The 16960-nt window shown below is 36.1% G+C and overlaps 2 protein-coding genes across 2 annotated transcripts; one reads left to right on the forward strand and one right to left on the reverse strand.

Annotated features, from left to right (window-relative positions):
* Positions 1-5294: 5294 nt before the first annotated feature.
* Positions 5295-10651, reverse strand: LOC132704478 (uncharacterized). Its single transcript, XM_060674489.1, has 3 exons — positions 10477-10651; positions 10113-10432; positions 5295-7040 (listed from the first exon to the last, which is right to left on the reverse strand). The coding sequence occupies exons 1-3, from the start codon at positions 10649-10651 to the stop codon at positions 5295-5297; spliced, it is 2241 nt and encodes a 746-aa protein (XP_060530472.1).
* Positions 10652-15627: 4976 nt separating this feature from the next.
* On the forward strand, positions 15628-16239 carry LOC132704481 (fork head domain transcription factor slp2-like). Its single transcript, XM_060674494.1, has one exon. It carries the CDS (start codon positions 15628-15630, stop codon positions 16237-16239), a length of 612 nt encoding a protein of 203 aa, XP_060530477.1.
* Positions 16240-16960: the final 721 nt, after the last annotated feature.

Raw genomic sequence — 16960 nt, forward strand, 5'->3', positions numbered from 1 at the left:
ATAATGCCGTTAAAAAAAGTTGAAGCAAACATTCAAATAAACGATATAATAGTTATTTCAATTTAGTTTTAATGGTCAAGTAAAAAAAACGGGCTTCAATATTAAATCCTAAAATTAAAATTTTTCGCAATGACAAACTATTGATCTCTTTCTTCGCCGCACTTGGTCATTGTCAACTAGGCGAATTCTAATCCAGAGAAAAGAAACAAACTTGTCATATTGCCTACCTCTTAAGTTGACTGTTCCACTTTTAGAGATGATTTCCTTCTAATCTAACCAAAACCTTAAATTATGATCTAAATGTTAATTATTAAACCATTATTATCCATCGATGTTTTGAAAAGCAGTTTTGGTTATAAAATAATTAGTTCATTTTTAAAAAAGTGAGTTAAATTGGTTGATGTTTGCTTTTTATGAAACATTAAAAAAAATAGGATCCCAATGGATGCTGGAAAATATTTGCCCAAAATATATTTTTAACTTTAGTAGGTACTAATCGACTTATCGACTTCCGCATATGTGATTGAGTTATATAATTTGACGATTTTTATTTTATTAGTAGCTTAGTTCTAAATGGGTTTTTAAAAAATAAATAAATTTTCTTTTTGCATTAACGGCCGTATACCGAAACAATGCTTCAAAATGTTCTTGTTGATATTTTGTTTTTCTTTTCTATTTAAAGACTTCTAATTTTAAGTTAATTAAATTAAGGCAGATTTATATGAGCCCGTGCTAAACTTTGTTATATGTTGATGCGAATTTACTTTAAAATATTTTCAAATTTTGCAATTAGGCACTAGAATTTGTTATGTTATTCTGTATTTGTTTTTTCATGAGTGCAATGAGAGATGTGTACTTATAACATGTTTATTTTCATTGGTACGTGCAATTTGGTAATAAATAATAAAGACGAACCACTGCGAGATCCAGAAGTGCATGAGATTCAATTGAATTAATTTGTTCATAATGAAATAAATAAAATAATAATACTCATGGGAACGTGGTAAATACTCCCATTCTTCCTGGTTAGATTATTTTTAATATCTTTTTAATGATAGAATAGAATAGAACCTTATTAACCATTCAGATAAGTGGCAATTACAATGGTTATCGCAGATGAGAAATATACAAAATAAACATTAAAAAAGTACAAAAAAATTGCACTAAGTTATACAAAATAGTTCTAGATAATAGATAAGATTTAAATAATACATAAAGTGGAATGTAAGCAGCTCAAGATACTCATCGGACCCATAGCTCTATAAAGAAATTTTTCATTTTCTGCTTAAATTGTCCGGTTAGTAGATTTTTAAGGCTGCTCGGGAGAAGATTGTATAATTTAACATTGATTTTATTAGTTTGCGAGGACGTCAGTCTAGAGTACGATAGGGCGATCGAGTCAGCTTGCCTGGTGTTATACTCATGTCTACTAGTTAGTGTGCGATAAGAATCAGCATTATTATGAATGTATAAAACAGATCTGTAGATGTAGGTAGAGGGCACCGTCATAATCTCCAAATCTGCGAAGATGAGTCTGCAGAGTTCACGCGGACCAACGCCGCTAAGTAGCCGCGTGGCCTTTTGCAAACGAAAGGCTTTTTCCTAGTATCTTACCCCACCCCACAACACCACACCTTAAGACAACACATTGTGCAGCAGACCGAAGTAGGCTGTTCTTAGGGCCAACCTTGTTAGATAGTTCCTGAGATGTCTTAACAGAAACAAACACCGGGACAGTGTGGCGCAGACCTCGTCGATCTGGCCGGTCCATGACAGAGTTCTGTCATGGACCGGCTACTACTTTGTTACAAGAGAACGTAAGTTCTTGAGTTTTTTGCTGGTTAAAGACCAGGTGGTTTGCAGAGAACCACTGCTGAAGGACCCTCACAGTCTCATCAACGTTTTCAGTAAGCATTCTATGGTTTCTAGCCGTAAAGAGAACGGCAGTGTCATCCGCGTAGAGGGTCACGTTTGCATTGGGTATGGACAGCGGCAGATCATTTATGTAAATAATGAAGAGCAGAGGCCCCAGTACCGACCCCTGAGGCACGCCAGAGACTACTGGGAGAACGCTATCGCTTGACACACCGCCAATCTCAACGTACTGAAACCTGCTGTCTCGCTATGACCCTATTAATTGTAGAGGGATACCCCTGACGCCGTAAAACTCTAATTTATTTAATAGTACGACGTGGTTAACACAGTCAAGGGCCTTTGTAAGGTCATACAACAGGGCCTTCGAAATCTCACCATCGTCATGTCCTCGGACCACCCTGCTCTCAAAGTCTATGAGCGCATGGGTTGTGGATTTCTTTTGACGAAACCCGAACTGAGAGTCGCTCAGAAGTTTGTGGTTTTGAAAACCTCATATAAGGCGGGTCTTTCATTATTTAATTGTTTTTAATTATCAGTTGGACTGTGGTCCGGAAGCACGCCTACCGAAAAAACGATTCACGAGCACTCCGGTCGGCCAAATGGAAGGGTTGAGAATCTTCTTCGATTCAGCATCCAGCACCATGCACTTAAATGATGCATAACTCTCGGGGACCATGGACCTGATCTGGCTGCACTTTGACCTCCGTAAACATAGGCCTCAAGTATTCCTCAATGTCAGCGGGTTGTGTGGTTGGATGCATCTTCGAGATGTGAAATTGAGACCTTCTGATGGCCACCTGCAGCTTGCACGACGAACGGTCGCTAAGGTGGCCCACAACCGGTTGGAGCCGGGGGATGAAATTGGATCGAGAAATCGGGGCGCTTCCAGATGTCAGATTGATGATTTCGGTACATTTTTTCCTGGCTGCAGCCTTATGCAGAGCTCCCGCAATAGTCGGCCCAGTTAGACTATTTTGTGGGAGTGTAATGCCTCTCTCGTTGGATGTATTACTAGGTTTTATGATAGGTTTGATTGACTTATTAACCGTGTCGAAAGGAGCCGGGCCAATATGCTGACTTATACTTCAACATTGCCATCTGATCATGAAGAGAATCAATAACCATTGCTTGGTAGCATATAGTTTCGTCTTTTTGCTTAAGCACTTCCTTCAGATACCGGATAAGGTGGTCGATGGTTGGACAGTCTGCCAAGGTCTGATCCTCTGTGTTCATTGTCTCCGCTGGGGTCGGTTCGGTGGATGACCCAGCAGGCTTGTCGGCCTTGCGAAGGTCATACATACAGGAGCCTATTTTGTCATCTTGAAGTATTTTGACCAATTTGCATATTTTAGCGCAAGACTTGTGCATTAGTATACCACAAACGATGAACCTCAGACCTGTGTCCGCGACACCGTCACAGCGTTTGCAGATTTTTTGCACCATTGCTATCACTATACGAGAATACAGCTGTTATACAGTGAGAAAAATCGGTATCCAAATACATCCATACATTTTTTGCAAAAAAAAAAAAATACGAAAATAAGTTTTGTTTTTAACAAAAGGATCATTTCACGATTTTAGTTTTCTATAAATTGGCGAAGGGGGACAAAAACTAACAGCGTTCCGTTTTTAATCCGTCGGTCCTTTTACCGACCACTAAGGGATAAATAAATAAAATAAAAGAAAAGACACTCGAAACTAAGTAAAATTTTGGCTAGTAAAATAAAGGGCCCCGAGCTAAACTGAAATATTAAAAAAATACGGGATCTTATAAAAAAAGGATTATATCATCATACTTATTTTGATCTTCCTGTCTACTTACCGACTTGTGTGATTTAGAACTGATCTTCCTAAAAATAGATATAATCCTAACCAAAGCTGCTGTTACTTAAAAATAAATAAATAAAGATATTATTGCCAAAAACCTGAGGTGAAGAGATTATTTAACAAGATAAGTGTAATAATATGGGTGTTTTTTTTTTCGATGTATAGAACTTTAAGTTGGCATGACTGTTCAAGATGGCGACCGATTTAACAGCTGTCACGTGATTTATTCTCAGTTTGGTTTGGCAATTCATCACGAATAGACTCACGCCTGAACAACGCTTGCAAATAGTGCAATTTTATTTCGAAAATAATGGTTCTGTGCGGAATACGTATCGCGCACTACGTCCATTTTATCGTCGACAAAATCGTCCATCAGAGCAATTAATTCGATTAACCATGGAACGTTTTCGCACCACGTTTACTCTTATCGTTTACTCGCATCCCCAGAGACGCCGTACGGTGCGTACAGAAGAAGCTATTGCTAGTGTAGAGCGTAGCATTGAGGAAGACCCGAATGAGTCCATCCGCCATCGAACACAGAAATTGGATCTGTGTCCATCCACTTTATCGAAAGATCTTGATTTACGTGATTACAAAATCCAGCTCGTGCAAGAATTGAAGCCAAACGATCATCAAGTAAGGCGTAGATTCGTCGAATGGGCCCAAAACGAAATTGCCGTTGTTCTCGATTTTCATAATCTAATTTTGTTTAGCGATGAAGCGCACTTCTGGTTGAATGGCTACGTCAACAAACAAAACTGCCGCATTTGGAGCGAAACTAATCCTCAAGTTTATGTCAAAACACCGTTACATCCAGAAAAACTGACTGTTGGGTGCGCTTTATGGGCTGGTGGAATCATTAATCCGTAATTCTTCAAAAACGTTGATGGTCAGAACGTTACAGTCAATGGTGATCGGTAAAGAGCTATGATTACTAACTCTTTCATTCCTGAATTGAATAACCATGATGTCCAGGAGATGTGGTTTGAACAAGACGGCGCAACATGTCACACAGCTCGTGCCACAATCGATTTATTGAAAGACACGTTTGGTGACCGCCTAATTTCACGTTTTGGACCTGTGAATTGGCCTTGTGATTTAACACCACTAGACTACTTTCTGTTTGGCTATGTAAAGTCATTGGTCTCTGCGGATAAGCCACAAACGCTTGACCATTTGGAAGACAACATTCGCCGTGTTATTGCCGATATACGGCCACAAATGTTGGAAAAAGTCATCGAAAATTGGACGTCCCGATTGGACTACATCGGCGCCAGCTGTGGCGGTCATATGCCAGAAATCATATTTAAAATGTAATGCCACAAGATTATCTTTCGGATAAATAAAATTTATGTCAATCGAATAATCCATCGTTGTTTTATTGCAACTTAAAGTTCTATACATCGAAAAAAAACACCCCTTAGTAAGTTTTTGATATGTTCGAACAGAACCACATTTTTTTCTTTTTGTTAAACAATTATATTACTCTTGTTGGATTTGAAGTCTCTCTCTCTCTCTATATATATATATATATATATATATATATATATATATATATATATATATATATATATATATCATCATCATCATCCTCAGCTATCCATCCATCGTCGGACGTACGCCTCCCCTAAGCATTGCCACTCCTTTCTATCCTGCGCATGCCACATCCAATTGTCTCCCACCAGTCTCTTTATATCATCTGTCCACCTAGTCTGGGGGCGTCCTCTGCTCCTCTTACTGCTCCATGGTCTCCACTCCATCACTCTGCGTGTCCAACGATCATCTTTGCTCCTGGCTATATGTCCTGCCCAGCTCCATCGCAGTCTACATAATCTCTCTATGACATCTGTCACTTTTGATCTTTCCCGGATTATATTATTGTTTATTCGGTCCCGGAGGGTTACACCTATCATCCTCCTTTCCATAGCTCGTTGTGTTGTTTGTAGCTTGCAAATGATTTCTTTATTAATTGCCCATGTTTCTGTACCGTATGTTAGTGTTGGAAGTACATATTGATCGAAGATTTGCGCTTTGAGGGTGTTTGGGAGGCCTGAACAAAAAACCTCTCTGAGTCTTCCAAAGGCTGTCCATGCCAACGATATCCTTCGCGGTAGTTCTGCTTTTAAGTTGTTTTTTGAAACTTCTATTTTCTGACCTAGATAAACATAGGATTCTGTGTGTTCTATTTTTTTGTTATCTATTTCGATTCTCGTTTCTTGTGTGATATTATCGTTCGTCATATATTTGGTTTTTCCTATATTCATCTTGAGGCCTATCTTTTTAGAGTTTTGATCTAGTTCCAATAGCATGTCTTGCAAATCTTGTTGATTATCCGCGAAGAGAACAATATCGTCAGCAAACCGTAGGTGACTTAAGTATTCTCCATTTATTTTAATGCCCTTAGTTTCCCATCCGATATTCTTGAACATATCCTCCAACGCAAGCGTGAACAGCTTCGGTGAGATGGACTCTCCTTGTCTAACTCCTCTGCCTATATCAATCTTATCTGTGAAATCTTTCAACATAACTTGGAGGGTTGCGTTGCTATATATATTTTGGATTAAGGTTGTGCATCGATAGTCGACTCTGCTGTTGCTTAATGCCTTCAATACAGCCCATATCTCTACAGAGTCAAAAGCTTTTTCATAGTCAATAAAAGCGACCCAGATTGGGATATTGTATTCATTTGTCTTTTCTATAACTGTTCTTACTACTTGCAGATGATCTAGTGTGCTGAAACCTCTTCTAAATCCGGCTTGCTCTTTAGGCTGGTAACTGTCAAGTTTGTTGGTCAATCTTTCTGTTATTATTTTTATAAATACTTTATACATGACAGACAACAGGCTGATTGGTCTGTAATTGCTTAATTTAGTTTTATCGCCTTTTTTGAAGAGCAAAACTACTAGGGCGTTCTTCCAGTCTGCGGGGACGTCGCACTCCAGCAGGCATTTATTGTATAAAATTTTTAAAATGTCCAGAACTATTTCTCCTCCATAGATCAGCATTTCCAATACTATACCATCCCCTCCCGCTGTTCTTCCTTTTGGCATTTTGGACATGGTTCTCTCAATTTCCTCACTTGTTATGTCTGGGATTTCTTCTGAGCCTACATTCATTACCTTCTGTCGTTCTTTAGAAGATGTTTCTAGTGGTGGTTTGGCTTTGCTTTCGTATAGCGATCGATAAAATGCCTCAGTTAATTCTTTTAATTCTTCCATCCTGGTACATTCGATGTTGTTCTCATTTACAAGCTTTGTGATGTGGGTCCTGTTCTTAAATTCCCTTTGCAGTACTTTCAAACTTTTTCTCTCCTCTAGCGTCTGTCTAACTTGCTGGTTCTTATAATTCCTTGTTTCGAGTCGGATTTTCTTTCTTATTGTCTTGTTTATATATATATATATATATATATATATATATATATATATATATATATATATATATATATATATATATATATATATATATATATATATATATATATATATATATATATATATATATATATATATATATATATATATATATATATATATATATATATATATATATATATATATATATATATCTATACGAAAAAGTCTATATTGACCCATCATTCTGTTATGGGAAGAACTTTTTTTGAGTAACATCACGTACTGGGTGAGTTAACAATAGAGTATAGTTAATTATTTCATTGGTTTCAAAAGTTATGAGAAAATGCAAAATACAAAAATTGTTTTGATTTTTGGGATGCACGATTATTTTTTTTACAGTTTACAGAGTGGCTTAAAAATAATAAAATAAAATACACATTTTTAAAATTTTTGTTTTGAATTCATTTTGAGATTCTTAAACTTTTTTTTTAAATTCAATTTTCAATATTTAAATTTTTGTCACTATTACTAGTGAAAAAATTATGATTGCGCCATTATTTTTGATGGTAGGTCTTATTTGACATGAACGTTATTCGAAGATCACGTAAAAGATACATGCAACTAAATTTGAATTAAATACTACAGGGTGTTCAAAATAAACGAATATATTGGAATGTATGGTGGTTGAACCTGAGAGACGATAAAACATGTTCTGTTCAACAAGTGACCTTTAATTACTGTATAATTACTAATTAATTACTATTAAACCAAAAATATATTTACGACTTAAGTATTATCTTAGCGAATTTTCGAGTGTGATTATTTTTCGCTTAAGATGTATTAAAATTGTGTAAATATGTAACGTATTGTCGTAAACCATATTTTGGCTAATAAACATACAATTATTATTATTATTATAATTTTAATTTTAATTTGAAAAATCTCGTTAACACCTACAACTTTTATTTAATTTTTCAAAGAAATTTCCACAGGCTACTCTAATGCTTTTTACAAAACTTCTGGATTCCTCCTGCGTCAGTTTTTGCTTTGTCGAAATTGCTGACGTTTCGCCAATCATCCTGTTGGCTTCTTCAGTTTCAGTCAAGCTCAGAAGAAGCCAACAGGATGATTGGCGAAACGTCAGCAATTTCGACTAAGCAAAAACCGACGCAGGAGGAATTTAGAAGTTTTGTAAAATGCAACTTTTTTTTAGTATGTCATATTACCTATTTTTAATACTTTGCGATTTATTTTAACTTTTCCAATATTTACCATTCCCTCTGTCTAAGACTATTGGTATTGGTATTGGTCCAAGCACTTAGGCCACCAGATGGGCCCGCTCTAGAGGGCGTCCAGAATGCCGCCCCTCCTATAGAAGGTCAGCAACTCCTTTAGCCCAATACCGTGCACTGAGTCCGGATCGATCAGGGCCGTTCCGAAGACTCCCAATCTTGCCCATGTCAAGGCAGGGCACTCGGTGAGCAGATGATACGGGGTCCCCTCCCCTTCCATGCACCACCTACACTCCGGGTCGTCTCCAATGCCTAGCAAGCAAAGATGCCTCCTAAGCCTGCAATGTCCTGTGTAGGCCCCTGTTAGTGCTCTACACTCCCTTCTGGTAAGTCTAAGCAGCTCCCTGGTCCGAGGAAGGTCGGGCCCATCCATCATAAGCCTCGCCTGCCTCATTCCCGGAGCAACTCTCCAGACGGGGCCCGGTCTCTCACCCAGGCTTCGAGCGCTCCCCGCCTCACACACGGGGCGATCCCCAAGCGGGGCTCTGATCCCATATACCCCCTGGCTAAGGCGTCCGCTGCCTCATTGCCCCGGATACCGGTGTGACCCGGGATCCAGACCAACGTGATCTTCCTCTCCTCAGTACCCCTTTACACTCCTTTATCAACAACTGACTTCAGCGCCATGAGTGCAGCCCTACTATCCGAGCAGAATAAGACTCTCCTGCTTCCGTGGTTGAGCCGAAGCACCTCTCTGGCCGCCATCAATAAAGCGAAAATTTCCGCCTGAAACACAGTGCAGTACTGACCCAGAGGGACCGACAAGCTCGATCCTGTTGTCTCGCAGTACGCTCCAGCTCCGGCCAGATCTCCCATTCTGGACCCGTCCGTGTACCAGACAAGTCCATCCCAGGAGCCGACTCTGCCCTCTGTCCAATCTTCCCTTGATGGAAAGAGAAATGTCAATTTGTCAAAGAGGGTCATCTCGGGGATCATGACGTCACTCGGCATGTCCATGACCCCGCTTTCCCCGCGACAGCCCTCTAAAATGTCGTACGGACCCCGATTGAAGGTTCCCTCCCTCCAGAGCCCGCAGCTCGCCAGCCTCACAGCTATCCTGGCCGCCTCCATCTGCACCCGATCCGCCAGAGAGGGCAACCCCACCAGAACTGTCTAAGACTATTGCCATAATATTAGCCAACAGTACCCCAACAGTTATGATTAAAAAATAGTCATTGTTGGAGCCGTAAAAAAAAAAAATTAAATACCTGGCAAAAATTTAAATATCTTATTTTTAATTATTATTATGGCGCAACAAATGTTCAAAAATACGCCCTCTACCGACCCATTTCTGTGGGTAATGATTATTTCAAATTTATCGAACTTCTCCATGGTAATGCGGAGGTGCGCCATCTTGCTGAAACCACATTTGTTGGATCTCAATGTTGTCTACTTCTTTAAGAAGTTGACGTAAATCATTCGGCAAAAAAGCGGTTCCCGAAAAAAGTGAGCAATGGTGTTGGTTTTGCACAAGATCTCCTTTCTATTTGTGCTCATGTTACTTATTTAATTAAGTTGCTAAACAATCCTCCAGGAGTGAAACCATTTTCAAAATTTAGCGCCATCCGAAAAAATTGTATTTAGTAGAACGTAATTTTGTTTGCTTTGATTTGGAATACTAACAACTTTCAACAAACCAACCATTTCTCGATATAAGTTTTTGGAGTGGTTAAGGGTGACAAAAACTAACCGCGTTCCGATTTAATTCGTCGGTCCTTTTACCAGCCACTCGGGAAGTTCATTAAAAACAATTGACAACACACACCCCTTGAGGGAGCGCAAAAATGAGCGAGAAGAAAAATGCTTTGTTGGCGAGGACGTGGCCGTCAGCGTTTTCGGCCGACCCGTCGTTAAACATACGCCGGAGAGTTTTTCTTTTGTTTTTTTTTTTCGTGTTAAGGCGGTGGGGAGAGCAACTGTGTTCGTGTTCGGGCTGCCAGCCCTTAGCGGACAGTAATTGATTCAATAAGTGGAAAACACGCCTCAAACAATTTCCCGTCCCGATGCCAAACACAACCGTATCGCAAAACTTAAATAAAAATAAACATTTTTCGATACCGTATTTGCTACTGAAAATTTCTATGCCTGCGAATAAGTCGAGTCGATGCCCTATGCAGAAATACATATACCAGTAATAGCAACGAGGAACGCTATGGATATGGGTACGGGAAACTGGCGGTCATAGAAAAAACCCGAAAGGGAATTATTTTCGAGTTTTTGAAATGGCCACCAGAGGTGATTTTGAACAACATTTTTTATATCAATTTTTCTTTGCTCTTGGGGGCACCAACAGAATAAACCCATACTCTTAAGAGTAAATAGAATATTAACTACTCCACAGATGCGTAATATAATATAATCCAAAGTTTCGGTATCAACAAAAGGAAGAAAAACATTAAAATAAAAACAGTTTAAACTTAAGAAGGGTATTTAAACTTTGGAAAGTTGATTCTGCATAGACATTTTCCTTTATCACACAAGGTTTTTTATCAACATTAGAAGAATTAATCAATTAAAATCTTGGGTGGTTCAAACATTTTTTTTAGTACAAAAACAAAAAACCGATTTAAAAAATATGAATTAAACAAGAAAATCTCAAATAGTTAAGTCCAATTATTTTTGGAAAATCTCTCTCTCTCTCTCTCTCTCTCTCTCTCTCTCTCTCTCTCTCTCTCTCGGCAGAAAAACTTCGTTTGATGAATTTTCTTGTATATTCCATTGCTGAATTATTTTTTAGTCCTCAAAACTGTAGTATATAGATGAGGAATAACAATGCAATAAAGGTTCGGATGAACGATGTTTTTCAAATGTTTAGTGTTATATCTACGAACATTGTACATGCATATCCGATTTGCAGCTCTCAGCAGCAGAATTTTGAGAATTATTGGTGTTACTGAAGGAAATAATGAACAAGGATTTAGTTCGAAGGGTATTTATTACATTAAATGGTATTCTTGCAAATATTACAGAACAGTCCACACGGCCAAGCAAGCAAGCATGCAAGATTTTATATAATTAAAGATTTTTGATTTAACCTATTTCTTATTTATTTTTATTTGATATTAATACAATTATTATTTTGATTTTTTTTTGTTTTCTTTTTAACGAAAGGGTTTTCTGTTTCATGTTTATTTATCGCATTACTGCTTTTTATATCTAAAAAAATGTTGTTTTTAATCGAATAAGTGACGGGACAGAGATTGAAAATCATCAAATAGCTCGTTTTTGAAAAGTCCAAAAACGAAATTTTCGAAAAAAAGTTAAGTGGATGCTTTCGCACGTTCAAATTTATTTTTCGACACCATAATGGGACTAGGATCTCATTTTGGAGCCCGGATCGTTACCGTAGAGGCACCGGTCCCTCACAACTTTGTAATAGCCGTATCACTCCTATAGCATGATTTCAATTGAATAACTACCACTCTACTTTAGTTAGTTACAATTTTTCAAGCTCACAAAATTATCCCTTAGCTGACAATATTACTTTTTTACATTTTGATCCGTTTTCAAATATGATTTATTATTAATCAGTTTTAATCACTACTTCGGTCACTAATCAATTGTTCAATCATTAACTATTAACGTATTTAAATAATACAATGAAAAAAAAAACGAAAAAAAAAAGTAAAACATAGACTTAATGGCAATAATTCATTTCTAAGTGCCAAGATTGACTTAAAACTTTTTATATGTAAGGATTTATATTTAATTTGCAGCTATCCACTTTTTATTCGGAACGAGTAACCTTGTGCGCAATCGGAGAGTAGTTTTTAAAAAAATGTTTAAAAATGTTAAAGCTATTTTGAGATCCAGGAAAAAAAATCATTTTTTTTTATTATTTACAGGGTGTATCGGTTATGGGCAAACCCTGAAAGCTTGCCGTTTTCGGGGATAAATTATGAAAGATAGAAAAAAATTTGGAAATTTGGTTTTAACAGTATACTAGTTCGCGTCTAGAGTTCATTCCAACGGTTTGCGTTATACAGGGTGTCCGAGATATTTGAAGTAATATAGACGGAAATCGCTAATTGGCTTGTTTTTGAAGGTAGGTTGACTGATGATTTGAAACGCTCTTTATTCACAAAAGAATTCCATTCATTTTGTGAAATTTATGTGGAGGCCCGCGAATTAGTGTCCTTATTTTACAAAAATTGTGTCGTTAACTTTCTTGAACATTGGTTTGACATTTCATTGCATTTTCACTTCGATATCATATATCAGGTACGGTCTGCCCCCTATGACTGCACCTTCTATCTGGTTATGTATATCTGTTCCATTTGTGTCTTAATTAATAGTGAATGTAGTCTAGATCTACAGCCCTGAGCGCATGATGCCCCGTCAGCTTCTTGATATTGTACATTCAAGAAATTATATTAATCTACTTTGATATGGCGAATACACCTGGCCGAATCGCTATGAAATATGCAGTTCACTTTATTGGTTTGTTTAGCCAGAAATGAAATTTATTCGTATATATCAATATATCCAGGGGCGGTACATATATATTACAATTTTGATAGGTCCAGGATAATTTTTTTTCTCGATCAAGCGCTTTAAACTGCACTCGACTTTATATTTAAGGAATGTACCTCGAATATTCCTATAAATATACTGGGCGACCCAAAATGTCGGAATACTCAATAACTTGTCGGTTTGAGCAGAAGCATCTTTTTTGCATTGTTGGATTTGCGAGATTATTCTACTCAGAACAGCACCATTTTCCAAACCACTTTTTCCAAAAATTGGATTTAGTTTTGAAAATTGTATTTAGGCAGATAGGACAATAAATACATTTTACCGGGCCCACTGGTGTTGAGAAAAATTCTAAATGTAAGTTTACCTTACTTATCTAGTGAACTAATAATAATTTAAAATAATCTAGTTTCTTCAAATAAGCACCTCAATGGAAACAACAAAATTTTTTAAAACTTGCACTGTTTTCCAATATTACAGAGCCTTAAAAAAATAAGCTCCCAGTCGGGTTATTGATTTGAATTATCATGGATAATAATTTATTTACAATTTTAGAAAATGTTAATCAACTTCTGATATAAGCGGAATGCGAAAATTGGAAGGAAACAACTAGACTGAGCTTTTCCTTTAATTGACGGAAGACTGTACTTTAATTAATTTTTTTTATACATTTTAAAATGCCGAAAGTGGCTTATGATGATAAAAAGTTGATATGGCTTGTGGGATAGTCCGAATGCATTCAAACATGTCAACTAACATAAGAGTACAGAAAAATTTGTCTTAATCGTCTCGAGAAAAAGCTGGAACAATTTTTCCTAAGATAGAAAAAGGAAAGCTTGCTAATATTTAATATTTATTCTTAGTAATATTTCATTTTTATTAAAATGTGATCTGATTTATCCTTTCTAGTTTTCAAAATGTTGGGTTCAAAATGTTGCAAAAAAAAATCCGATTTTAAAGTATTTGTTCCCATTAAGAAGCTGAAAAAAAAATACGTCATCATTAAGTCATTACATTAAATGCTATTTGCCATTGGATGCGTAAGGAAAAGTAAGTCAGAAAATTTCCCAACCAAATATTTTTGAAAAACAAAAAATTATTTTAAATAATTGTATTAGCCCAAAAATGAAAAAGATATATATACGGTGTACCATTAAAACTTCAAGATTAGCTTAGTTTTCGGTCACTTAATTCTTTCGGAAATTTTAAAATAATTTGAAAGTTTCTCGTGCCATCCGGTATACAGAGTGTTTTCTAATTGAATGTCAATACTTAAGAAGGCGATTTTTTGGTCCATTTTAAAAAGAAAACTTTATATGAACAAATGCACTAAAGGTCTTAACTTTTGAGATACAGAATGGTAAAATTTTCAAAAATAAAATATATTTTTCAATATCTGTAATACCACTTTATATATTTTAATGAAATTTGACATCATTTGGCATCAAGATGCATTATTTAGTCTACCCCAATTTTTTTAAAATACCCCAGTGGAATTTGGCATATCTGTTTTGACAGACATTGATGGTACGCCTCTGATTTCTCTTAAAATAAAAATTATTCTTACGACTTCCAATCATTTCTTAAGAAATTTGATTTCTTGTTTTTTTTCAATCCGATATACGGTTTTCACTTAAAAAAATAAAAAGCTTTTCTCTGCATGGGCATAACAATATAGTTACTGTGACAGTATGCACAGAATTATTATCATTATTATTTCGAACTTAAGTAATTGTCTATCTGTTTTATTAAAATACATCAAAAAATTTAAGTACGAATGAGAAGTACGTAAACTTAAATAAATCAAATATTTTTTTTTACTATTTATCTTTTTGGAATGTTATGTTATATCACTAAAACTGCAAAATTAAAAAAATACAATAGTTGGTAACTAAAAACTAGATATTTTGTTTTAGATAGATATTTTATTTTTCACAAAAAAAAATCCCGATGTAACCAGTGATGTGGCGACCTAATTAACCAAAATATCTATTCATAGAGAGTCAGTGGTACGCCACTGATTTCCTTAAAAAAGTGTGAGATTTGCATTCATTTAGAAGCAGATTTGATCTCTTAACTTTTTTTTTGTGCGTCGCGTGATTTAAAAATAAAAACTAATTTGCCAATAAGTGCTAATCGGATTGAAAAAATTTAAAAAAATAAATTTCTTTAGAAATAAATGAAAATACTTACTTTTACTACCCTGTATCTCAAAACTTAAGACGTTTAGGATATATGTTCATATGAAGTTTTCTTGTAAAAATGGACCCACCCTGTATAGATAATAATATAATATAATATAATAATATAATATATAAGAAGATATTATCATTAAAAGTCTTACAGGGCTGGATAACTTGTTTTTATGTGAACAAAGACGTGAAATTCAGCAATTCTTTCTTGTTCTTTTATCCGTTATTGTTAGTTTTTACTTTACTTCGTTTTTGAAAGCTTTTTCTCTATTTCATATAACATTCCATATTTAAAAAATTTGGATATATAATAATAGGTGATTTGTAATTCGCAATTACATAGACGTGGATAAAATGATTAGATTATAAAAACATGTCCGGTCCTGTCAAGGTCTGGTGCCACTCTAATGGGTATAATTAACTTTACCACCTCAGAGTCACGCTTAAAACCGTAAAACCCGTACCTCAACAATAAAGAAATATTACCAAACAATAGTAATCTATGGGGTTCAGATAATACGAAATCGTTAAGGGCTCTGAACGCGGATTTGCCAATAAATACGAAATCCCGGGTTTCTCGTAGTCGAGTAGACGCGTTCTTAAAGTACTAACAACATGTCTGCCAAAAGTTCGTTTTCTATCGATTCAATTTTGGAAAATGCTTGCGGCAGCTCGACCAGCATCGGTGACGGTCAAAAAAACGACAAACCGCCGTATAGTTACAACGCCCTTATCGTGATGGCGATCAGAAACAGTGCTGAGAAGAAGGTTACTCTAAACGGAATCTACGAGTACATCATTAAAAATTTCCCGTACTACCGCGAAAACAAACAGGGATGGCAAAACTCGATCAGGCACAACCTGAGTTTGAGTAAATATTTCGTCAAAGTACCACGCCCGTTTGACGACCCGGGCAAAGGCAGTTATTGGATGCTAGACGCCTCTGCCGATGACGTATTTATAGGTGGAACTACCGGAAAACTCCGCAGGAGAATAAACGAATTACCTCGAATGCCTCCGATGAACATGTCTCAGATACCCGTGCAGTTTCCAAGATGTTACGCAGGCTCTATGTATCCAGGGTATGTTCAGCGTCATATGATGAGCGTACCTCATCAGAATTACGCCCATTGCATACCGCCATATTATCCACGTATCGTTAACTATAGTGTTCATCAGCAGATGCATCACCAAAAAGTCATGAGCAATTATTATCCGAACATGTAAGTTGTAAATTTGCATTTGTTTTGATGTGAATAAGGTAGATATTTATTTATTGGACCGTATACTCGTTTATGTTATTTATATAAATATTTAATATTATTTTATTCCTTATGTTATTGTATTATTATATATTTATTCATTTATGTTTATTGTGGTTATAAAAGTTTGCGTCATATTTATTTACGAAAATAGAACCTGTTCCATATATTTTCGGTCTTTTTTGTTTCAAAAACCTAGCCTCAATGTTCGGGATATGCGAAAATGCTTAGTTTTCACGGGATCTTAAATAAACAACAAAAATAACGACCTTTTAAACTATGTTACATATTTTTTGTGCTGTTTTGTTGGAACTTGCAACATCACTGACAATAACATATTGTCAGTATTGTCAACAAGATGTACGCCACTGACATTCTTGCAATCTTTGTTATGTACTATGAATAAGCCACTAAAAGTACAACTTGACGCTTGAGTTGTTTTCGTACTTCTCCGGTTTGCCAGCGAAAATGAAAATTTTGTGAAAAAAATTTATTAGACCCTCTGACACAGAAAAAACTTCAAATCTAAAAAATTAACATTCACTAACTAACTAACACATTTTTGCGGAGGCGAATCTCCAGTCAAGCACTGGTGCGTGTTCTTAAAAAAAACCCTGTATAACTATTTCGACAAACATAAAATGTTTAGGTTATTGAATAAGCATAGCTTCTGTTGTCAACTCCAC

The sequence above is a fragment of the Cylas formicarius genome, unplaced genomic scaffold (genome assembly GCF_029955315.1).
Source record: "Cylas formicarius isolate icCylForm1 unplaced genomic scaffold, icCylForm1.1 PGA_scaffold_7__23_contigs__length_41026272, whole genome shotgun sequence".
In the NCBI taxonomy this organism is placed as follows: domain Eukaryota; kingdom Metazoa; phylum Arthropoda; class Insecta; order Coleoptera; family Brentidae; genus Cylas; species Cylas formicarius.